The sequence below is a fragment of the Bubalus kerabau genome, chromosome 3 (assembly GCF_029407905.1).
Source record: "Bubalus kerabau isolate K-KA32 ecotype Philippines breed swamp buffalo chromosome 3, PCC_UOA_SB_1v2, whole genome shotgun sequence".
Lineage (NCBI taxonomy): Eukaryota > Metazoa > Chordata > Mammalia > Artiodactyla > Bovidae > Bubalus > Bubalus kerabau.
This window is the reverse complement of record NC_073626.1, coordinates 171,712,220-171,738,249: the sequence shown is the minus strand read 5'-3', so window position 1 is coordinate 171,738,249 and position 26,030 is coordinate 171,712,220. Positions and strand designations below refer to the sequence as shown.

Genomic DNA, 26,030 nt, shown 5'->3' with positions numbered 1-26,030 from the left:
TATATATAAAAATGAAATAATGCCATTTGCAGCAACATGTATAGATCTGGAGATTATCATACTAAGTGAAGTAAGTCAGAAAGAGAAAGAAATATCATATGTTATCACATATACGTGGAATCTGAAATATGGCACAAACGAACTTATCTATGAAGCAGAAACAGTCACAGACAGAGAGAACAGACTTGTGGTTGCTACAGGAGAGGGTGTGTGGGGAAGGGATGAATTGGGAGCTTGGGGTTAGCAGATGAAAACTAGTATACATAGAATGGATAAACAGCAAGGTCCTACTGTGTAGCACAGGAAACTATAGTCAGTATCCTGTGATAAACTATAATGGAAAAGAATATGAAAAAGGTTATATACATATATATATTCTTTTTCATATTCTTTTCCTTTCAGTGATAACTGAATCACTTTGCTGTATAACGGAAATTTACACAACATTGTAAACCAACCATACTTCCATAAAATAAATTATAAGAAGAAATGTAGTGGAAGAGAATGGTGGAGCCATGAGCTACCTCCAGCTGGACATTCTAGATGTCTGGTAGATGTTGTGTGTCCTGTGTTCTCCTAGAAAATTACAAGAAAATCTACATAATCCTGGGTGGTGTTGTGACTTTATTGCGATGGCCCATGATGTTTTGACACCAGTATGGGAACTGTAGATGTAGGAGGGTATGCATTGGCCGCTGCCATTAGACAGTGTGCAAATGGCTTGGAGTTGCTGCAAGTGTACCAGTCTAATGAGAGGACCCTAGCCTGGAAGTCGGTCCTGGTGAGTGGTCTTCCAGTACGCTGTGGATGGTCAAGGAAATGATGTCCTCTGTGCGTGGCCAGATGGAGCAATGGAAACCCATGGATAGTGATCTCTAGGGCCCTGGGTCATCCTTAGGAGCATCAGCTGTTGATGCCCCTCTGGAAGATATAGAAGACAGAACCATCCTTCTGAACGTGGGTCTCAATCCTGAAGGGTGTACGGGTGTCTTGCTAATACTCTTCTAGGCAAACTGATTGCTCTTCAGGAAACCACTCTCTTTATTAGGGTTCACTGATTTGGGGGCTATTTTGAGTGTTTCTTATCAAAATCTGCACCATGACACAGTGGACCACAAACACTGCCTCCTCTGTACCATTCACACTCTTCATTGATAAAGGACACACATCCATGTTTATTTCTGGACCTGAGCTTAGGTGTATTGGGTGTGGCGCATTCCAAAGTCTGATAACTTTTCTTCATCACAGCAGATGGCGCCAGGTCAGTTTTAATATCTTAGCTCTGCACAGAACCAGAGACATGAACAACAGTAAAAGAATCATCTCTACCACTACACAGTTATGTTAATTCCTATTCTGGTTTTTGCAAGACTGATGGATTTTTCTTAGGAGATTTCTGATGGATAAAGTTTCACATCCTGAATATTTCTAGCTGATGAGTTGAATCGGTGATATAATTCTGGGGAAGAGGATAGTAAAAGTTTTTCCAGACATTACCTCTGTCTCTTTGAGGGAGCTCTATAATCATTTAGCTTTTTTAAAAATTCAAGCTATAAAAAGTGGATTGTATAATTCATGCAAGAAAATTGCCTTTGTCTTTTTCTGCATTAGGGGATACATGTGAGCAGCGATGTGTGACAGTGTTGATGTGTCTACAGTGTTTATCATTTGAGTCCTTCTGCCAGCACTGTGGGAGCAGAGACTCTGGCTGATCCCAGGGCCTAGTGCAAAGATCAGCAACCTTTTTCTACAAAGAGCTGAACGGTAGATATTTTTGGCTTTGTGAATCACATCGTCTCTGTAGCAGTTACTCAGCTCTGCTGATCTAGGGTGGGAGCAGCCAATAATAAGTTTTGTATTCTTTAAAAAAATTTTTAATTATTAATTGGAAGATAATTGCTTTAGTATACTGTGTTGGTTTCTGCCATATATCAACATGAATCAGCCATAGGTATACATATGTCCCCTCCCTCTTGAACTTCCCTCCCACCTCCCACCCACCTAGGTTGTCACAGAGCTTTGGCCTGAGCGTCCTGTGTCATACAGCAAATTCCCACTGGCTGTCTATTTTACATGTGGTAACGTTATGTCTCAATGCTACCCTCTCAGTTTGCGCTACCCTCTTCTTCCACTGTGTCCATATGTCTCTTTTCTATGTCTGCATTTCCACTGATGCCCTGCAAATAAGTTCATCAATACCGTCTTTCTAGATCCCATATATATGAACTAATAGACAATATTTATTTTTCTCTTTCTGACTTACTTCACTCTGTATAATAGGCTCTAGATTCATCCACCTTATTAGAACTGACTCAAATGCATTCCTTTTTATGATTAATATTCCGTTTACATGTACATGTACCACATATATATACATGTACCACAACCTATTTATCCATTATTTACAATAACTAAGACATAGAAGTAACCAAGATGTCCATCAACAGATGAATGGATAAGTAAGTTGTACATGTATACAACGGAATATTACTTAGTCATAAAAAGGAATGCATTTGAGTCAGTTCTAATAAGGTGGATGAATCTAGAGCCCACTATACAGAGTATAATTTTATGGTAGCTCAGATGGTAAGGAATCTGCCTGCAATGAAGGAGACCCTGGTTTGATCCATGGGTTGGGAAGATACCCTGGAGAAGGGAATGGCAACCTACTCCAGTATTTTTGCCTGGAGAATTCCGTGGACAGGAAAACCTCATGGACTATAGTCCTTGGGATCTCAAAGAATCTGACACAACTGAGTGTCAAATACTTTTCATGGTAGTTTTATTCCTAATTTTTAAATAAAACTTTATTTTAATGAAATTTTAATAAAACTTTGTTGATGGAGCCCAGCACTTGAATCTGTTTATATGGTTTTCACATGATATGAAATAGTTCCCTTCTTTGTATTTTTTTCAACCTTTTAAAAATGTAAAATAATTTTACTTCACAGGCTGGACAGGCATGGTGGGTTGGATTTGGCCTGTGAATCATAGAGTTCTGAGCTCTGGGCTAGAGAAATGCACACAGGTATTCATAAATATTTGTTAATGATGAAGATCACAGATTCAACTTAATTTTTAGTAAGAAATATTTCAAACACACAAAAATGCATAGATTAGCATCTACCACTGAGGTTCAGCAAACATCATCATGTCATATTTGCTTCAGATTTTTTAACAGATATAATTAAAGCCCACCAGCCCCAATATGCTTACAGATGACAAGATACTATACATGCTATGAGATACTAAAGATACTAAAGGTGCTATGAGAAAACTACTAAAGCTCATCAATGAATTCAGTAAAGTGTATATATGATTGATTTCTATAGCTTTGTAGTGTAGTCTGAACTCAGGGAGCCTGATTTAGCTGGCTCTGTTGTTTTTTTTTTTCTTTCTCCATATCACTTTGGTTACTGGGGCTCTTTTGTGTATCCATACAAATTTTAAAATTTTTGTCCTAGTTCTGAGAAAAATGCCACTGGTAACTTGATAGGGATTGCATTGTATCTGTAGATTGCTTTGGATAATATAGGCATTTTGACAATATTTATTCTTCCAATCCAAGAAGACGGTATATCTTTTCATCTATTTGTGTCATCTCTGATTTTTTTCATCAGTGTCTGACAGTTTTCAGAGCACAGGTCTTTTGCCTCCTTAGGTAGGTTTATTCCTAGGTATCTTATTCTTTCTGATTTGCTGATAAATGGGATAATTTTTTAATTTGTCTTTCTGATCTTTTATTGTTAATGTATAGAAATGCACCAGATTTCTGTGTATTAATTTTGTAAGCTGCAAACTCCTCCCTGACCCTATTTCCCTTCCTCTCTCTCCAGAAAGAATTGATATTCTGAGATGATGATATGTAAGCTTTCTCTCTGCATTTTCATATTTTTACAACACAGATATAAAGTGTCCATAGAAGAGTCATTCTGCATCTGTCTTGCAACTTGATTTTTTTTCACTCACTATTGTGTTTGTTTCCCATGATTGTCAGATGTAACTCTAGTTCATTTATTTAAATTTTTATTCAGTTTAATATATTCATATTTTATCTTACTCTAGAGATTCTTTTGGACTTTGATATCATGAAAATAGTCTCCTATATTTTTATCTAGAACAGGAATCAACAAATCTTTCAGCAGAGAGCCAGAGAGTAAATATTTTAGGTTTTGCTGCCCACATTTTCTCTGTTGCAACTACTCAACTCTATGCAAGCAGCCATGGGCAATATGTGAACTAGTGGGAACAACTGTGTCCCAATAAAACTTTTGTACAAAAAACAGATAATGGGCCAGATTTGGTCTGTGAGCTGTAGTTTATAGACCCCTGATATAAAAGTTTTCAGGTTATATATTTTGGCATTCTAATATCAATCCATCTGGAATTCATTTTTATATGGATATATATGGCATGAGTTACATATTTATTTTAGCTACAGGGATCAGCAATTATTTGAGCACCAGTTACTAAATACTTTATCCTTCCTGCACTGATTTTTAATGCCTTTCCTGTTATATAATATGTTCCTTTATTTGCTAAGTTTCTGCTGTCTTTTATGATGCACTGTTTAATTTGTCTATCTTTGTATCAGTACTATACTCTTACAATGATTATCAGATCAGATCAGATCAGTCGCTCATATAGACATCTAGTAAATTTTTATATCTGATTGGGAAAATGTATCCTTATTTTTTTCAAATTATCTTGGAAATACTTGATCCTTTCATCTCCCATTTAAGTTTTTAAATCAATTTGACAAATTAGGAAAAAAAGGACATGGGGTTTGCGTTGGAATTGTGTCTTTTGACCTAGATTAATGGTTTTTTTTTTTTTTTTTAATGTACCACGTAGCTTTTGAGATCTTAGTTGTCCAAACAGGGATTGAACTTGGGCTGAAGGCAGTGAAAGTGCAGAGTCCTAACCAGCAGACCTGAAGGGAATTCCCTGGATTAGTATTCATACATATTAGCTGACCGCCGTGGACAGGTATTATAATTCTCCAAGCCTGACATATATGTAGATAATTCTGTTTACTTGGTAGAGTTATAGTGAAGATGAAATGAGTTAAAACATGAAAGACATTGAGAACTGTGCAATGTACAGTGTAAGCACTCACAACCTTAGCTATTATAAGCTATTGGTGTTCTTTGGTAGAAACCCTCTTATCAAAAGTGTCAGACCAGTTTATCAAGGAAGTTAAGTGGGGAATCCGCCAAATGTTTCAAATATACAGTAAGTATCTTGTATTATTGTTGTTCAGATGCTAAGTCAAGTCTGACTCTTCACGACCCCATGGACTGCAGTGCGTCAAGCTTCCCTGTCCTTCAGTATTTCCTAGAGTTTGCTCAAACTCATGTCCATCAAGTCGGTGATGCCATCCAACCATCTCACCCTCTGTCGCCCCCTTCTCTTCCTGCCCTCAATCTTTCCCAGCATCAGGGTCTTTTCCAATGAGTTGGCTCTTCACACCAGGTGGCCAAAGTGTTGGAGCTTCAGCTTCAGCATCAGTCCTTTCAGTGAATACTCAGGGTTGGTTTCCTTTTGGATTAATTGGTGTGATTTCCTTGCAGGTCAAGAGACTCTCAAGAGTTTTCTCCAGCACCACAATTTGAAAGTATCATTTCTTCAGTGCTCAGCCTTTTTTATTATCCAGCTCTCACATCTGTACATGACTACTAGAAAAACCATAGCTTTGACTATGTGGACCTTCATCAGCAAAGTGATGTCTCTGCTTTTTAATATGTTGTCTAGATTTGTCATAGCTTTCCTTCCAAAGAGCAAGTGTCTTTTAATTTCATGGCTGCAGTCACCATCCACTGTGATTTTGGAGCCCAAGAAAATAAAATCTGTCACTGCTTCCACTTTTTCCCCATCTACATGAAGTGATGGGACCAGATGCCATGATCTTTGTGTTTTGAGTATTGAGTTTTAAGCCAGCTTTTTCAGTCTCCTCTTTCATCATCAAGAGGCTCTTCAGTTCCTCTTCACTTTCTGCTGTTAGAGTGGTATCATCTGCATCTCTGAGGTTGATATTTCTCCCAGAAACCTTGATTCCAGCTTGTTCTTCATCCAGCCCTGCATTTTGCATGATGTACTCTGCATAGAAGTTAAATAAGCAGGGAGACAATATACAGCCTTAATGTACTCCTTTTCAATTTTGAACAAGTCCATTTTTCCATGTCTGGTTCTAACTGTTGCTTCTTGATCTGCATAAAGGTTTCTCAGGACCAGTTAAGGTGGCTTAGTATTCCAGTCTCTTTAAGAATTTTCCACAGTTTGTTGTGATCCACACAGTGAATGCTGAATATTCATTGGAAGGACTGATGCTGAAACTGAAGCACCAATCCTATGGCCACCTGATGCGAAGAGCGACTCATTGCAAAAGACCCTGATACTGGGTAAGATTGAAGGCAGGAGGAGAAGGGGATGACAGAGGATGAGATGGTTGGATTGCAGCACCAGTTCAATTGACAGGAGTTTGAGCAACTGGGAGATGGTGAAGGACAGGGAAGCCAGATGCGCTGCAGTCCATGGGGTCACAAAGAGTTGGACACAACTGAGCAACTGAAAAACACAGTCAAAGACTTTAGCGTAGTTGGTGAAACAGAAGTAAATTCCCCCACCCCCCAACCCCAATCCCCCACCCTGGAATTCCTTTGCTTTCTCTGTGATCCAACCAATGTTGGCAATTTGATGTCTGGTTCATCTGGCTTTTCTAAACCAGCTGTACATCTGGAAGTTCTCGGTTCATGTATTGCTGAAGCCCAGCTTGGAGGATTTTGAGCATTACCTTGCTAGCATATGAAAAGAGTGCAGTTGTGCTGCAATTTGAACATTCTTTGGCATTTGGGAATAAGCATCTCTTTTATCCTAAGATATATAAATGTATGTTCATGCAGTAAGGGAAAGGATTCTGTTGACTCTTACCTGTAGTTCTACATGCTGATGGTGGTTTGTTTCCTTGTGCAATTGTACTTTTGGATTGTGAGCTCATTATAGTATGTGTCAGTGTGTGCACATGTGTGTGTGAGTCTTGTACTTTGTTGTTGTGAAAGTGTCACTCCATCACTCTGCTGGTTCTGATCAAGTTTTTCAATGTGCATTTCTTGGCTTAGGATTCCATATTAAGGGGCTGTTGTCAATTTCATGGGCTATTTATATGGAAGGTTTTGGCTACTTCTGGACAAATATTTTTTCATCCCCAAGCCCTGAAGCTATGCCAGGTTTTCAGCTGTTTCCCCTGTGGGATCTCCAGATCACTAGCCTTTTTTTTAAGCAGGCAGCATGACCCTAAGAGGCTTCACATATGGACTCAGGTATAGCTTCACTATGTCTCCTGGGCTCATGGCCACATTTCCATCTCTGTGTGATTTCTAGAGTTCAGCTCCCCAGTCCCTAGGTCTTATTCCAGGTCTGTAACCCCTGTGGTCAATGAACAGCTAATGGCTCTGGTTTTGAGTCCTCTTCTCTTATCATTTCTGAAACTTCAGGGTTCCCCTTCTCCCCTGCCTCCTTTTAAAGTTCACTTTTGAATTAAACTATTTTCTATATTCAAGCTGGTTTTAGAAAAGGCAGAGGAACCAGAGATCAAATTGTCAACATCTGCTAGATCATGGAAAAAGCAAGAGAGTTCCAGAAAAACATCTATTTCTGCTTTATTGACTATGCCAAAGCCTTTGACTGTGTGGATCACAATAAACTGTGGAAAATTCTTCAAGAGATGGGAATACCAGAACACCTGATCTGCCTCTTGAGATATTTGTATGCAGGTCAGGAAGCAACAGTTAGAACTGGACATGGAACAACAGACTGGTTCCAAATAGGAAAAGGAGTACGTCAAGGCTGTATATTGTCACCCTGCTTATTTAACTTCTATGCAGAGTACATCATGAGAAACGCTGGACTGGAAGAAACACAAGCTGGAATCAAGATTGCCAGGAGAAATATCAATCACCTCAGATACGCAGATGACACCACCCTTATGGCAGAAAGTGAAGAGGAACTCAAAAGCCTCTTGATGAAAGTGAAAGTGGAGAGTGAAAAAGTTGGCTTAAAGCTCAACATTCAGAAAACGAAGACCATGGCATCTGGTCCCATCACTTCATGGGAAATAGATGGGGAAACAGTGGAAACAGTGTCAGACTTTATTTTTTGGGGCTCCAAAATCACTCCAGATGGTGACTGCAGCCATGAAATTAAAGGATGCTTATTCCTTGGAAGGAAAGTTATGACCAACCTAGATAGCATATTGAAAAGCAGAGACATTACTTTGCTAACAAAGGTCCGTCTAGTCAAGGCTATGGTTTTTCCTGTGGTCATGTATGGATGTGAGAGTTGGACTGATAAGAAGGCTGAGCACTGAAGAATTGATGCTTTTGAACTGTGGTGTTGGAGAAGACTCTTGAGAGTCCCTTGGACTGCAAGGAGATCCAACCAGTCCATTCTGAAGGAGATCAACCCTGGGATTTCTTTGGAAGGAATGATGCTAAAGCTGAAACTCCAGTGCTTTGGCCACCTCATGTGAAGAGTTGACTCATTGGAAATGACTCTGATGCTGGGAGGGATTGGGGGCAGGAGGAGAAGGGGACAACAGAGGATGAGATGGCTGGATGGCATCACTGACTCGATGGATGTGAGTCTGAGTGAACTCCGGGAGTTGGTGATGGACAGGGAGGCCTGGCGTGCTGCGATTCATGGGGTCACAAAGAATCGGACACGACTGAGCGACTGATCTGATCTGATCTGATCTGATTTTCTATATTATCTAAAATTGTTAAATGTTTTTAGCCAGAGAAGGGTCTGTCCATCAGTTTAATCTGATATGGTAAAAGTCCTGAGTAATGAAAATTCCATCAATTAAGCTTTTATTTTCTGTGTCCCTGTATTACATATGCCAGAAAAATCACGGTGTCTATAATCTTTATGTAGTAACTTAATTCACATGGTCAAACTTGGAAAGCATTATTAAATGTGATTGATTTCATCAACATACTGAAACAGTTCAGAAGATGCTCAAAAATGAGTTTGCTGAAAAACCCTTAATTCTCATGGTTATGCCTACTGACTATTTTTCCAGTTTGGTTTTTCTATCCTTTTAATTTCATAACTTAATTGGAAATGCTAAATATTTGTGTTTTTAAAGAGATCATTTGTATGAATTAGTGTCTTTGAAACTACAGCACGTCTGTCATATTGCTTCTGTAGATATAACTATACAGGTGTCAGCTCTCTACTGATTTAAGGTTTATCTTGTCATGATTGAGAAAACTGTTCTGTACCTTAAAGACAATGCCCTGAAATGCACTTTGAATGTTTTCTCTTCTGTTTCTATGTAAAAAAGTCCCGTGTTCACAGGGCTGCACAGTTAAGGTGGTGGCGGCTTTCTATCCTTGTTCTCCCCTCTTGCCCTTATAGCTCAGTCGGTAAAGAATCTGCCTGCAATGCAGGACACCCGAGTTCGATTCCTGGGTTAGGAAGCTCCCCTGGAGAAGGAAATGGCAAGCCACTCCAGTATTATCACCTGGAGAATCCCATGGACAGAGGAGCCTGGCAGGCTACAGTCCGTGGGGTCCCAAGAGTTGGACACGACTTAGCGAATAAACCGCTGCCGCCCCTCCTGCCCTAACTTCCAGGTTGCAGACACTCCAGTCTCTATTCGTCACTTTCCTCTTCTCTGGGCGTCACAACTCATGGCTGTTTCTGGTTGACAGGGCTTCCATGAATGACTCATTCACTCTCAGCCTTGTTCTATCCCTTTATTAGCTTCTTTTTTCTTTCATGTTTAAGACCTTCTCAGCTCCCTCATGGAAAAACAGTTGGCCTGTTAGCAGGTGTTAACCAATCAGAGAGCTTCTTTCCTACCGTGTCCTAAGATGACTAATCTGAGCATGCATGCTCTTTGAGGGTATTTGGTTTTTGTAGATTTAAAAACAATTGCTAATGGATATCTAGGAATGTCCCTTGGACTACAAGGGGATCAAACCAATCAATCCTAAAGGAAATCAACCTTGAATATTTATTGGAAGGACTAATGCTGAAGTTCCAACACTTTGACCATCTTTGCGAAGAGCTGACTCTTTGGAAGACTCTGATGCTGGGAAAGGTTGAAGACAAAAGGAGAAAGGGATGGCAGAGGATGAGATGGTTAGATAATATCACTGACTCAATGGACATGAATTTTAGCAAACTCTGGGAGATAGTGGAGGACAGGGGAGCCTGGTGTGCTGCAGCCTCTGGGGTCGCAAAGAGTCAGACACAACATAGCGGCTGAACGACAATCTAGGCCTTGCTGTTGGTGGCTTGAATTTCATCTTTTTTTCCTTCTTAGCTTTCTTTCTTAGTGAAGATCTCTGTATGAAGGCTGCTCATTCTAGAAGGCTTTTGTGTGTGTGCTAAGTTGCTTCAGTCATGTCCCACTCTTTGCGACCCCATGGGCTATAGCCCGCCAGGCTCCTCTGTTCATGAGATTCTCCAGGCAAGAATACCAGAGTGGGTTGCTGTTTCCTCCTCCAGGGCATCTTCCCTATCCAGGAATTGAACCTGAGTCTCTTATGTCTTCTGCATTGGCAGGCGGGTTCTTTATCACTGGCGCCATTTAAGGCTTACTTCCAGGTGAATGAAGTTGGACACAGACTTGAGATTTAGCCTCAGAGCCACTGACCCTTGTCCTCGTCTCTGGAGCAGATGGCTATTAAAATCAGAGCAGCTATTTCCACTTAAGTTTAGAAAAACTGAAAACAGAGCAGAGGGGATTTTTGTGCCTGCAGAGAGAAAAGCACACATCAGCGTAATCAGGAGGCCACGCAGGTAGACAAGCGTACAGAGCACTGTAGAGCTTAGAGCGAGAGCCAAGGTGACCCTGGTTTCACAGCAGGAATAAGTTCTCCCCCGTTTTCTTAAGGATGCTGGGCTCTCAAGCCTGGCAGATTGCGTGAAGAATGGTCCAAATGAAAGCAAGGTCCTCTCCGTTTCAATAGATATTTAGGGAATACCCACTATGTGCCTGGTTTTGCAGCTCCTTGCTACCCCACAGAAGTGTCATTTGTCATTCACATCTAATTTAAATAATAAAGAAATCAACACATGTTAATATTTGGAGACTACTTTGGGGCCCCCAACAAATGTAAAAGGATCTTTTTTTTCAACTCTAAATAGACCTTTAATGACTGGGGTGTAGTTGGACCAAAAAGTTGGATGGTTTAGGGCACTGAAAGGCTCTTTTGAAAGAGGGAGACTGACTCAAGTCCCCAGTCTGGTATAATACATGTCATTGTCTTCCCAAGGTTTCCAGGATAGCAACCAAACCCATTGGAATAACAGAGGCTGCTGTATTTGGGCTCTTGCTGACTTCCCTATGGCTTCTGCATGGCTTCTGTGTGGCTGGAGCATCTTCACGGAATCCGTGTGCTGCTCCATCATCTAGGATGAAAGTCAAGAAGGAACATTGAGTTTACTTTTGGGCAAAGGCAAGCTGGTGCCATCATCTTTGCCAGCAGCTTCTGGGATCTTTCAGGAAGGGGAATGCTCAGTTCAGTTCAGTCGCTCGGTTGCGTCTGACTCTTTGCAACCCCATGGACTGCAGCACGCCAGCCTTCCCTGTCCATCACCAACTCTCAGAGCTTGCTCAAACTTATGTCCATTGGGTTGGTGATGCCATCTAACCATGTCATGAATGCTGGGTGCAGGAAATTCTCAAAATAGGAGTGCAGTTCCTAAAACTCATACAATGTTGTAAATCAGCTCACTTTAATTAAAAAGTCAGAAAAGGTGAAAAAAAAATGAGGGGTTCAGCTGACACTGCTCTCGGCAGGATGGTATTTACTAGGGTCTCTTTCCAAGGGCAGTTACCTGTCCATGCAGGAAACACTGAAGGTGTGTCTCAGGTTGTGACGCTGGTTAGAAAGTTGGCAGGTGGCAAAGATATTTCTGATGACAATTTAAAAAGGGGACATAAACAAAACATGCTTCTTTCACTTGATGAGTGGGAAATGTCAACCAGAAAGGTGTAGTCCCACACACTTGTGGAGAGTTCCACCCCTGACTTTAATGAACTGATTCCTCTCAGGATAAAAGTCAGCTCCCCGCATGTCCTCTCTCACTGCCAGTGTGACCTGTCTAGGTTACATCCTTGAGGCCCCTCACCTTGGTTCTCTGCTGTGGGCACATCACATGCTATGCTCTCTCTGAATTTATCTGGGTAGGACAGCTCCATTTGTTTGTATCCTTGGGGTTTAGACTTTGCTCTTCTGTGCATTCCAGAAACTTGGTCAGCTTGTGGTTCATCCAGCAGACACATTCCTAGATGTTTTCCTGGGGGCTGTTTGCCAGAATAAATGCCAATGAAAATCGGAAGTGTCATAGTTCTTCACCCTGCCCGGATGGGTTGCAGAATCCTATGGGTTCCACACTCCTGGGCATGTATTCAGGCATCTCACATTTTATGTGTGCAGAATTGGATGTTGAAGAGAACCATGAACCCAGGCCTCTGGGCAGGCGTCTTCTCTAAGCTGGGTGGGCTCAGTTCATATTCTTTCTAAGGTCCGATGAGCTGGGTTTGGGGTCTGTTTAACCTGAAGCCCTTCACAGCTGACTGGAGCCAGATTCCCCTCTCTCCCACAGTGTCCTGAGTGTCTTCCTTCCTCTTCCTGACTCACTGAAAGGTGGCCTCTGACCCCGCGAGCTGCCCAAACTGCCCTTGTCATGTGGCCAGTGTCAAATCCAGGGTCCACTTTCCAGTAATCATGTTACCCTCCCCTCATGGCCTCTGGTCATCAGCCATACTCTCCTTCTGAAACTCACTCACTGACCTGATGAGATAAAATAAGGGGCTCTGGAATATAGGAAAGTGAAAGTGAAAGTCGCTCAGTCGTCTCTGACTCTTTGCAACCCCATGGACTCTACAGTCCATGGAACTCCCCAGGACAGAATACTGGAGTGGGTAGCCTTTCCCTTCTCCAGGGTATGTGGGAAAGAGTTACAATTTGGAGTTGCTCAGTCTTGGGTTCAAATCTCAGCTCTGACACCTATTATGTGTGACTTTGGACCAGCTGCTTAACTGTTCTAAGCCTTAGCTCCCCAGATAAAATGAGAATGGGATCTGTTTCATTGGATTGTTAAGAGCAAATGAATTGAGACATACATGAGTGCGTGCTAAGTCACTTCAGTCATATCTGACTCTTTGTGACCCTATGGACTGTAGCTCGCCAGGCTCTTCTGTCCATGAGATTCTCCAGGCAAGAATACTGAAGTTTGAACCTGCATCTCTTATATCTTCTGCATTGGCAGGTGGGTTCTTTATCATTAGCTCTATCTGGGAAGCCTGAGACATACATGGGCCCTCAACAAATTTTAACTCTTTTTCTTGTAACCTCTTTTTCCCTTCTCTGTGCTCATGGTTTCCTATCTCCTTCAGTGGACCCTTCCCAACCTCTCTGAGGCTTCTCCTCAATGATCGTGCGCGTATGCAGGGTTCCCCTGTCCTCCTCCCCAATATACTGGTAATTGGGAACATCAACTCATCCTTTCCTCATGAGCCCCAGATCTTACTGACAATCTCTTAAGGACACCCCTATTCGACGTTGCTTACATGCCCAAATATCTTTCTTCCCTAAACCAAAAACCATGGCTTCCTGCTCCTTCGTAAACTTGCTCTTCTTTCTGAAACCTGTATTTCAATGAGTGACCCTACCCTTTACCTGCTTGTCCAGGCCAGAATCCCAGGAGTTCCTCCACACAGCCCCTTTCCTCTCTCACCTGTCACACCCAATCAGTTAGCCTCCAATCCTACGGATTCTCCAGCTGGCCTTCACGTTTCCAACTATGCTGACCCAGCCCTAGACATGACTCACATCCCTTCTCAACTGGCTGGTGATAGTGGTTTCCTGATACATCCTTGTGTCTCCAGGTTGACCTCCTCAAATGCATCATCCCAGTCTTACTAGAGGGATTTTTCTAAAATACTTCATCTCTCCTATTCCTGCTTAACACTCATGATGGATTTGCCTTCAGAACCAAAAGCCAGATGCTACCAACTGGTCATCAACCTTTTGAGCAAAATCTGCTTTTAAAACTCTTTGGCAGACCGGTGGTGTGTTCTCCAGTTATAGAACCATCTGTAGTTCTCCCCTTACCCCAACCCATTTACCACCTCAGGGACTTTGTACTTGTTCTTTTTGGCAGGAAGCACCATTCTTGTTCTTCTTTCCTTGGGTAGCTCCTCTTTAACCCTTGACACTTCACACGGGAAGACTTCCTAGAGTCCCGTAGTGAGTTCACGGCCCTATTCTCTGTTTTTCATAGCACACTGTCTGCATATCGCATGCATGTATGTTTAGATTACAGTCCTCTATCCACCTATCTGCATCTATCCAGTTGCATGTATTTGTGTGTGTGTGTGTGTGTGTGTGTGTGTGTGTGTGTTAGTTGTTTGGTCCAGTCTGACTCTTTGTAACCGCATGGACTGCAGCCTGCCAGGTTCCTCTGTCCATGGGATTCTCCAGGCAATAATACTGGAGTGGATTTCCATTTCCTTCTCTAAGGAATCTTCCTGACCCTCGGATCAAACCTAGGTCTCCTACATTGCAGGCAGATTCTTTACCATCTAAGCCACCAGGGAAGCCTGTATATATTTAATTAATTAATGTAACCTATTTAGAAATATTTTAGAAACTTTTTAAGTTAGAAAAATTTTAAATTGAAGTATAATTAATCTAAATTAGTTTCAGATCACTTGCAATTTATCTTTGTATCTGTTGTGATGGGGGAGCTAAGCTTAATTTTTTCCCTCATATGGTTATCAATTTATTGAAAAGACTATATTTATCACACTATTCTAGTCCAGTAATGAAGTGTTCATATGGTTATTCTGTTTCTTGATTCTCTGTTCTATTGTCCTAATTACTATAGCGTTAAAGTTTCTGAGGAGGGAGAGCAACCTCTCCTCCATTGTTCTTATTTAGGACTGTCTGGGCTATTTAGGGACATTTATAGAAGAACATAGAAACGCCGTTGTGATTTTTTTGGAGTTGCATTGAATCTGTAGGTCACTGGGGAAAATTGGAATCTTTGTAAAAACGAGTATTCTGGTCCCTAACTAGATTCTCCATTTATATATACTGTCTTTAATTTCTCTAAATACTACTTCACTATTTTATAGCCTTCTGTTGAGGCCATGTACTTCTTCAGCTTGATTATTCCTAGGGATTTAAAAAATATTGTAGACCTAATTTTTAAGATTTTATTTTTTTCTGTTTCTGGTACATGGAGACGCAATTGTTCTTTTTTTAATTTTTTTTTTAATGTTGACCTTGTATCTAGCAAACCTGATGAAGTTCCATATTCTAAAAACCTACCTGCATAATCACATAGTCTGTGCATCATGACACTTTTGTTCCTATTCAGTCTTTATAACTTCCTTTTACTCTTGCTTCCTTGCACTGGCTAGAACCTTGAATGTAATGTTCAGTGGAGGTGGTGAAAGCAGATTCCTTCTTTTGGTCTCAATTTCAGAGAGAAACTTTACAACATTTCACTGATAACTATTATGTTCTGAAGGGTTTTTTTGGTAGTAATAGATACTCTTTATCAGAACAAAGAAGTTCTCCTCTATTCCTAGTTTTATAACTGTCTTCACTGTAAATGGATGTTGAATTTAATAAAACAATTTTTTCCCGCATTGTTTGAGATGATTATATGATCTTCATAGGCTATTTAATTCCCATTTTGCTGCAGGCTCCTTTTGGTGAATAAGCAAGGAGGTAAAAGTTGACATAGTTTCTGTATTCGTGACGTTGTTTTGTCAAAAGAGTTTGCTTGGAGGTCTGAGTGTCTCTGATGAGACAGGGAACAAGAATATATGCGCTGGAATTGTTCTGTGAGTTTCTGGTTCAACAAAATGATCTCCAAATGGTTAAAAGAAAAAAAAAAAGACAAGAAGCATTTCCCTGAGGCTGGTGTGCCTATGACAGTAAATGCAGCCGAATGTTATTCTTTAGAAGGTAGTTGAATACATTCACCAAGCGACAGAGGGTTTGCAAAGTTTTTGAAGAATAGTTATTTAATTTTGATATATCTGCAAGGAACAGGGATTAAAAATTCATCAGTATGAATATTGACTGTCTGTGTTACCTGGACTACAGCAAAGGGAGTGCAATTTCAAGGTAATTTCCCAAAGTATCAGGTTTTAAAGAGATTCCGTAGAAAAGTTGGAAAGTAATTAGATAGGTAGTGGTTTATTTTTAATGGACTCGTTTCATGTCAAAAGTCTGAATTCTGCTTGTAATTTCCTTTCAGCTTACTTACAGATGTGACTTAACCTGCATGTGAAAACCAGGACAGGCTGACTTTAAGAAAGTGACTCTGATCTGGGTGGTAGGTGGGTGGGGGGGTGGGTAGAAATGGGCTGCCCAGATCAGTCCAGGAATAATTTTTCAAGTAATTTAAAGTTCCTAATACAGAAGTAAAGCAATATCAGAACATGTGGGAATTGTTTCCTTAGTATATTTCACTAAGACATATGGGCTTCCCAGGTGGCTCAGTGGTAAAGAACCCACCTGCCAATGCAGGAGACTCAGGTTTGATCCCTGGATCAGGAAGATCTCCTGGAGAAGGAAATGGAAACCCACTCCAGTGTTCTTGCTGGGGAAATCCCATGGACAGGGGAGCCTGGTAGGCTACAGTCCATCGGGTAGCAAAGAGTCAGACACGACTGAGCAACTGAGCACACACACACACACACACACACACACACACACACACACTAAGATATATAGTTCTTGCTTCATTAAAGTGAATGAGCATTTTTGCTATTTGGATTTGGGGAAAAAAATTCATGGGATGCATTTCTTGGCCAAGACTACTACTGGCATAAGCATTATAATGGTTTTTTTTTTTCACACATTTTTACTCCTAGTGGGTAAGCAGTTGGTGTTGGAGTATAGTTGAGATCTTTATTGAAGAAAGTGGGAAAAATTCATTTTTAAGACAAAAATACTATGACAGTTGGACCCCAACAATGTTGGTTTGTCTTTCAGCATGAAGATGACATTTCTAACCAGTGCAATTTCTATTTTGGGTGGAGAAACATGATATGAAGAACTGAAAGGACATCTGGGTACCTGTCTGTATGGCTGAGTCTCTTTGCTGTCAACCTGAAATTTTCACAACATTGTTAATCAGCTATTTTTGTTGTTGTTTAGTTGCTAAGTCATGTCTGACTCTTTTATGACCCCATGGACTGAGCCCACCAGGCTCCTCTGTCTATGGGTTTTCCCAGGGAAGACTATTGGAATGGGATGCCATTTCCTTCTCCAGGGGATCTTCCCGACTCAGGGATTGAACCCAAGTCTCCTACACTGGCAGGTGGATTCTTTACCACTGAGCCACCAGGGAAGCCCTGTTAATCAGCTATCCTCCAGTATAAAATAAAAAGTAAAGGAAAAAAAAAGAACATCTGATCCCTTATCTACATTAAGCTGTATTGTGAAAGGTCCCTCTGTGATTGAATCTCATAGTGCATGCCACTCCAGTAAAGGGAGTTGGGTGTGGAGAAACAATTAGATGGAATTGCTAGCAACTTTATCATGGCCCTATTCAAGCTTGTCTTCTTCCCTGAAGTCTTCCTAGAGGAGCCCACCTATTTGTTTTCTTCCTTTTGTGGATCCTCAGATTCATCTTTTCTGGGTCAGAGATTGGCAAACTCCAGGCCCAGATAATAAATATTGTTTAGCCTTTGTGGGCCAGATTCTGCGGATGTTGTGCAAAAGCAGTAAAATATGAACAGATGGCCGTGGCTGTGTTCCAATAAAACTTTATTTACAGAAACAAACTGGCTCCAGCTTGTGGTTGTAATTTGCCAACCCCTGGTTTACACAGACAAATTCTGAATTTTGGTTCTTGGAATAGTGCTCCAGAATCATCTGGAGACTGCTGAAAGATAAAGGTTTCTAGGCCTTGTCCTCAGTGCTTCATTCACAGCTTGGGGCCAGGGAATCTGTATTTTATAACGTCCCTTAGTGGATTCTGCTGCTTAAATTCCTAAAACAATGGTCCCTTCTACTTTTAAAAGTTTGTTTTTGTACTTAAACAAAGAGTTGTTGTTGTTTAGTGGCTAAATCATGTCTGACTCTTGCAACCCCATGGACTATATATATATAGCCCACCAGGCTCCTCTGTCCATGAGATTTTCCAGGCAAGAATACTGGAGTGCGTTGCCATTTCCTTCTCCAGGGGATCTTCCCAACCCAGGGATTGAACCTGTGTCTCCTGCATCGGCAGGCAGATTCTTTACCACTGAGCCACCTACCAATAAACAAACACATATTATTGTGTTTTGTGTTTAAAAATAATGTAAAAGTGGCATGATTCTTTGGAAATCATTCTGAATATTGCTTATTTCTTTGTCCTTTTTACCGAGGTGTTTCTCTCTAACTGATGCCTAGGAATTTGTATTATAAAGCACTTAGTCCTATATAGTAGGTTGTACATATTTTCCCGTATTGTTGCCTTTTGATTTCATTTATGGAGTCTCATGGATGGTCAAAGCATATTGATGGAATGAAATGCTTCAATCTGTTCCTTTAAGACAGTGGTTCTCAACTGGAGGTGGTTTTCCCCCAGAAGACAGTGGCAATGTCTGGAGATATTTTTGGTGTTCACAGCTGTCATTGTTGGTGGGAGGGTCTTACTGGCATCTAGTAAGTAGAGATGAGAGATGCTGTCCAACATCCTACAATGTACAGGACAGCCTCCACAACAAGGAATTATCCAGCCCAAAGAGCCACGAGTGCACAAATTGAAAAATCCTGCTTTAAGGCTTTTGTTTTTGCTCCTTACTTATTAAGACATCTCTTCTTCCAACAGTACTAACATCTGTATCAAAATCTGTATTAAAAGTTCCTTAATTGATTCTGCTGCTCAAATTACAAAAACTCTGGCCCATTTTACTTACAGCAGTTCCCTCTCAGTTCTTTCCGTTCTGTGTCTACCCTCCTGTCTAAGTGTACTGAGGCCACCGTGTCCCCCACCCACCCAGGTAACCTGCCTTAACAGCCTGGGCCATGTTGTGTGTTCCATCAGTGTTTATAGGTTCTCCTCAAACACCCTTTCCGTGGCCCGGATGACTCTGCCAACTGAGTGTGGGTATAAATGAGGGAGGGAGGTGACCCCAGGGTGCTCTGTGCTCCTCTGGACCCTCTGAGAGCAGCTGGAGCCAATCTTGACATGTCCCACCCCAGACCCTGGATGCTGGAGGGATGTGTGCCCAGGGCAGGCAAGGGATTTGCCCCAACCGCTTGGCTACCTGTACACCAGGGTCATCGCCAGGATGCTGGGTGCTCAGCTGGCTCTGTTTTTCACTAGAACATTCCTTTCTGCTGTGTCTTTTGTGAGAGCTGCCATTGCCATCTAAGAGACTGGCTCATTTCAGACTTGCAATTATCAAGCCCATTCTCTAAAAAATTATGTCTTTACTTTTTTTTTTTTAATATTTTCTTCTTTTTTTAAAAAATACATATGTTCCCTCCCTCTTGAACCTCCCACTACCTCTTACCCCATCCCTACTCTAGGTTGTCACAGAGCACCAGGCTGAGCTCCCTGTGTTATACAGCAACTTCTCATTAGTTATCTAGTTTACACATGATGATGTATATATTTCAATGCTACTCTCTCAATTTGTCCCACCCTCTCCTGTCCATGCTGTGTTCATAGGTCTGTTCTGTATGACTACAGCTCTATTTCTTCCCATTTTTAGGTTCATCAGTACCATTTTTCTAGATTCCACTTATATGTGTTAATATGGAATATTTCTTTTTCTCTTTCAGACTTACTTCACTCAGGCTCTAGGTTCATCTACCTCACTAGAACTGTCAGTCTTAGCAACTTTAACTCACACATGACCATAGTGGTTGACACACATACACGCAGGGCATTAGTTGAAATTAGACGGCTCAAGGCACGTCTCCGTTCACTTGTCTGACCCTTCTGTTGGACTGAGTTCTTTGGAGGCTGGAACTAGGCTTTCTTCATCCTCTTGACCTCTCTTCTAGGCATGCTACCTGGCACATCATAGAGGCTGGATAAACATCCCTTGAATTACTGACCAATGCACTGAGTTTTCTGTAAAAGCACAGGAGAAGTAGGAAGGAGGCCCACCAAACTAAACTTTAGTTAGGTTTAGTGTCTTTAGGCACTTTAGTGGCTAAACTAGTATGGAAGGATTACCAGTGAGGTGGTTATGTGACTCCCAGGCACCGCCCCCCGCCCCCGCCCCCATCACCAAGTAACACAGGCGAAGAGGTTCATGTGCGGCTCTTTGCAGTGACTCTCGTAGCTTTGATGTTCTTGTATTTAATGATTCTGTAAGTGGGCCTTTTTTATACCTGTGTTAAGTTTGACCTTTCATCCTTCTGTTTGTATGCTGCAGAGGGAACTGGAATTGCCAAAAATATGGGCAGCAGACAATTTAAGGAAAGAAAGCAGGTCACTGCTGAAGTGTTGCATGAGCCTGTCTTCCTATCACCCGGGGCTGGCAGGCACCTTCTCTCTGGCCTGGCCTCCACCTTACCCTGTCCACACCCCAGAAGTGCTCTTGATTGTAGCATACATTATCTGACATAGGTGAAAAGTTGAAATAAAACATGAATAGTGTTAGATTAGTTCCATGATGTGAAAAAATTTGGCTTAAAGAGATGAATTAATCAGATGAAAAGAGCATTCAGTATTTAATACCTGAGCTTTTTGGTTACTGTAAGCAGGAAACCATTAACCCATGAGCTTTCTCTTTACTCTTTCTGCTGATACGACAACGTCTTTATCCTTTTTCCCCATCGTTAGAAACCAGAAGCTATCACCTGTTAAATTTTGAGTATTCCCAAATTCAGGTCTGTTAATTATGATATCTTGGCAGTTTGGTTACTTTCTGCTTATGGTTCAAATGTAATGGATTCAAGGGCAGTAGTGACATTTATAATAGGACTTTTTCCCTGTGAGATAAAATACACATAAAAACTTAAAAAAAAACCACACTGAATAAGCTGTGTACGGAAAAACAGGACTTACGATAAATATTTATGATGCCAAGATTTTGCTTAAAGGTTAATGATTGCACTTTATCTTATATTTGTTGTTAGGTAATTGACTTTTTAAAGTGAAACTAGTCTCAAGTGTTAGAGGATAGAAGAGCAGGTAGTTGGCACTGTTATTGAAGCCACCAGCACAAAGCCCAAGAAGTAGCGTAAATATGACACAATTATTTTAAAGAAGGATCGGTGACCTCCCAGTGAATTAACACTCTGCTTTGTATTCAGTGCATATGCGTACTTGTGTGCACCATCATAGGATTCACTGTTTTGAGTCTCTTTAGAAGTCTATACAATTAATAGTTTAATTTTTAGCTTCTGACCTCTTTTCTTTACTAAGAGCATTTCTCCTGGCCTTCTACATTGTTGTTGTAGAATCATTAGATTGTGTCCCACTCTTTGTGACCCCATGGACTGCAGCATGCTAGGCTTCCTTGTCCTTCACTGTCTCCCAGAGTTTGATCAAACTCATGTCCACTGAGTCGGTGATGCCATCCAGCCATCTCATCCTCTGTCATCCCCTTCTCCTCCTGCCTTCAATCTTTCCCAGCATCGGGGTCTTTTCCAATGAGTCAGCGCTTCACATCAGGTGGCCAAAGTATTGGAGCCTCAGCTTCAGCATCAGTCCTTCCAGTGAATATTCAGACCTACATAAGTCATTCCTTACAGATCCCATATGCTATTCTTGCTTTCCTCTCATCTGTGAAGCCCAGACAGCAGCACTTAGATGGTATTGTTTATCCTCAGCATGTTTTTCTTTCAGCTCTTTATTCCCTCACCTGGTGGAGCTGCCTCCTGGGCCTGGTGAACTGGGGGCCTGCCCTTCCCACCCAGCTCTCCCCACCAGCACCCACTTTCACACTGCCCACGACGGGATGGCTGTATTCAGTGACCCACCTAGATAGTCTCTGAGGACTGGTGGTCTTCAGCAGTGGGCTGTGACGATGGGACAGAAGCCCTGGGGCCTTTCTGACCATCAGACAGGTGGTCTTTGCTTTAGTGATGCCATTCCCTAAGCTGCACCACGGAGGTTTGCACTTCCAGAACCAATTTCTTTGTAGTGATTTCTACAATTTTTAAAATGATTTAAATGTATGTCTGTGTTTTTAGGCATGTGTTAAGTCTTAATTTGTGATGAGGTCAACCTCTGACCTTGCTTTAAGATTTGGTGTCAGAAACCTGGTTTACATGCCCCCTTTATCCCAGCGAATTAAATTCCTCCTCCTTCTTGAATGATACCCACTCCAGGAAGCCTTCCTAAAAATAAATCCAAAGCACAGGCACATATCAGGACTAAAGGAGCAATTCAGTCTGTCCCTCATCACCCATTGCTTTTCAGAAACCAAGTCATCTGTCTTCTTTTATCTTTTCAATGCTTTTTAAAAGGAAACCCCACCACATTTTGTGTTTTTGTTAACATGCTGGGAACAGAGCTGTGAACACGGCAGATAAGTCCAGGCACTGTGGGAGAAAAAAAGGGATTACTTTAGATTTTCCAGTGAGGGAAGGCTTCTTGGAAGAGGTAACAGTTGAGCAGAGAACTTTGTGAAAGAGGGTAGTTGCCGTTGTTCAGATGCTAAGTCGTATCCGACTCTTTGCAAAATGAAGCAAAAAGCTATGCAAAGTCTGAGAGAAAGCATTTCAGGTGTGGGCCCAGCAGGTGCAAAGGCCCTGGGGTGGGGATGACCTTGCTGTAACCCAAGGACAGAAAGAAGGTGAAGGGGTTGAGTGTAAAGGAGGAGGATAGTGTGGGGGGAGAAATAGCATCAGGAGTGGGGAGGGACCAGATTAGGGAGGGCTTTGTCTTCCCTGGAAGGAGTCTGGATTTTACTTTGAGTTGATAAAGATTGTAAATATGTTAAAATATTTACACTTTAAATATTTTCTTCAGATACCCACCTGTCTACTTTTATCTGAGATTTTGTGAAGCTTTTTCCAAGCGAGAGCACAGAATTAACAGTGTGGTATTTTGGGAGCTGTTTTATTCAATCCAAAATCCCTTAATCTTCCTAAAGGAGTTTGCTGGAAATTGTGTGACAAGGGTAATTAGCAGAGTGAGTAGCTGTTTTTCCAGGCAGAATTCTATCCATGTGTGTTAAAGTATGGACTCATTTCAGCAGGAGAAATTGAAGGTCCCGTTTTTCTGTAGTCTCTTATTCACTCAGTTCTATTGTATTATCAGCCCTGAGAAGCCAGGGGTACATCAGATAGAAGTCTAATTTTCTGTTATCATAGAAGCAAATAATAAATGGATTATCTCGGTGAACATGCCTCAACCCTTGGGCTGTCTGGAGAGAAGCAGTGTTATGTTGTTTCATTTCATATTGTTTTTGTAGCATCTCTAGGTGATAACAAATCCAGTCAAAGGTCAGCAAGGAACTCAGGGATAAACATTTTTCTTAGAACAAGAACATAATTTAAAGATATGTAGTTAAACTTTTATCTTCCATTTCCAGCCAGGTCACATATCTCCATAATCACCCTTTCAAATAATGAGGTTAGAAACTTTCATCAAACTCTGCTTAATAGAAGTCACCACCATGCTTCCTTCTAACCTGCAGTTGTCATGCCAGCTGATCAGTTTGGAAGCCTTTAATTAAATATCACCTTAAAAAAGAATTGTTAATTAGGTAGGAAATTGGAAGACATAGGTAAGTGCATCTGTAGAAGCGATAAACTGGGCAGTCATTTCTCATAAGGAGACCTTACAATGGTTCAGGATGTGAAAGAAGAGATTTCAATTTAGATTCCTGTATCCTTTGACCCGCAGCTAAAAAGATTGAAGTTAGTAAATATATTCCTAAGGAGTCTCTGTTTTAACTATTTTCGCCTTAGAAAATTTCTCTAAATAAGTGTTCCTGAAATCAACTTTATTTAGGGCCTTGGATTAGGGGAGGCTCTTTTTCACTAACTACATACTTCTTTGTTAGACATCTGTTATCTGTGGAAGGGTTAGTGTTGTCATGACCTTGGGAGATGCCCCCCACCCCTCAACAGCACAAATAGTTAAAAATGTATATTCCACAGGAATAGCATTTCTTTTAGAGCAGCAGCTCTGAGTCACAGAACTCATTTCCTAGCAAAGGCACCACATTCCTTATGAGGGAATAATTGACCCATTTATGCTCTCATTTCAGCTTGTTGCGGATCCTTGCGCCAGCAGCCCGTGTCACCATGGCAACTGCAGCAGCAGCAGCAGCGACGGCTACCTCTGCATTTGCAATGAAGGCTACGAAGGTCCAAACTGTGAACAGGCACTTTCCAGCGTCCCCGCCTCTGGCTGGACCGAGTCCACGGCACCCAGGCAGCTTCAGCCTGTCCCTGCCACCCAGGAGCCCGAGATAATGCTGCCGCGCTCTCAGGCAACCATCACCCTGCCGACGTGGCAGCCGAAAACGGGCCAGAAAGTTGTAGAAATGAAATGGGATCAAGTGGAGGTGAGAACATTAAGTGAACATGTTTTTATGTAAGACACCAGCACGGTTAAAATCATTCCAGTGATTCTAATATTAGCAATAAAAATCGAAAGCCTTGAAGTTATACATTGAACAAAAGATGCCATACTTTTTTCCTGTCTGCCTTTCCGTGTAGGAAATCTCTCTTGGTTATGTAAATAAGACATGCCAATTATGATTGTTTTATGAGCATAAGAAGAAAAAACAAGGAAGAAAATGAATGAAATTATTTTCTGAAACGATATCCACATACCTTTATGAGAGATAATCTTAGATTTGGGACAGGCAGCTTGATGAAGAGTATTATCAATGAACATATTATAGACCCTCAATTACTGACCTAATTTTCCTCCATGGAATTTTATGCTTCAGTTTTAGTTTGTTATTGTTTAGAGTCTGTTGTTGGTAATTTGCAGCACTTCAGTGGGATTTAGAAAAAAACGTATTATTGATTTTTAAAATATTTGGCTGTGCATTTAAGAATGAAATTTCCAAGTTTGATTAATTTTGGCAATAGCAGATTCTGTTCATTGAGTCTTGTCTGGTCTGGGTTTGGCTTATTGTACCTTCAAGCCCATCAGAAGTCTCATGCTGAGGATTTTCAGCAGACCTTTAAAAGTTGACATAAAATGTAAGTTTTCTAGCTAGAAGAATTGAAGTTGGACAAGCGGAAATCGTGGGTTTGAGTTAACATCGATAAAGTGCAATTCCATTCCATATAGTATTCCTTATCAGTATAGACCTGTGGTTGTATATTATGACAGGCTTTTAGCTTACCTGAAAGAAAAAAACCCACATAGATCTTTGTATAGCATTTTTAGAGCCAAAGAATATGTCCAGAAATTTTGATTATGGTTATAGAAGAGTAAGGCAGCATTTCTTGTTTTATGTTCCTAGGTAATTCCAACCAATTGACCCACTTCTTTTTTCATTGCCACACAATTTGTGAAGGCCCATTCAGGCTGAAGGGCAGTGTTTCTATGCTGCCTAAAAAATTGAAAACTTGTTCTGATTTCAAACTTACAATTGAGGCTTTGAAGTTAGGACTCTAATACCTCTTTGCTGAATGACACACTTCTTGAATGTAAGCTAGGTTTGGTCCTGTGTTTATCAAGGAACTGTCCCTTAAAGAAAATTTCTCCCCAGCCAACCATTAAAATCTCCCCAGCCAACCATGCTCTCCTGCGGCTGGTAAATGTGAAAAAGAAATGCCTCACCTTCCTGTCATGCTGTTATCTCTTAGGCCACTCAATAAGCAAGTTACAAGTGCCAGAGGAACACGTGAATATATTTCTGGACAATAAGTTGTGCATGCTGGGAATGGGGTGAAAGTGCTGAGCATATTTCTTTACTGCCCTCTGTTAATTCAGTGATGAAGAATGCTTTTAATATCCTTTTATGCCAACTCTCAGGGGATGAGCACAGATCACGGCATGAGGAATAAATGAATGAATGGGTCAGAAGCCTGTCACTGGACACAGCTCAAGTATTAGCAATA

The 26,030-nt window shown here is 41.2% G+C and overlaps 1 protein-coding gene across 1 annotated transcript in view; it reads left to right on the top strand.

The window, feature by feature from the left end:
* DNER (delta/notch like EGF repeat containing) overlaps positions 1-26,030 on the top strand; it is a 383,785-nt gene that overhangs the window by 120,562 nt on the left and 237,193 nt on the right. Inside the window, exon 2 of the mRNA XM_055574473.1 lies at positions 24,215-24,514. Within this exon, the coding sequence (XP_055430448.1) occupies positions 24,215-24,514 (300 nt within the window). The remainder of the gene's footprint in view (positions 1-24,214; positions 24,515-26,030) is intronic.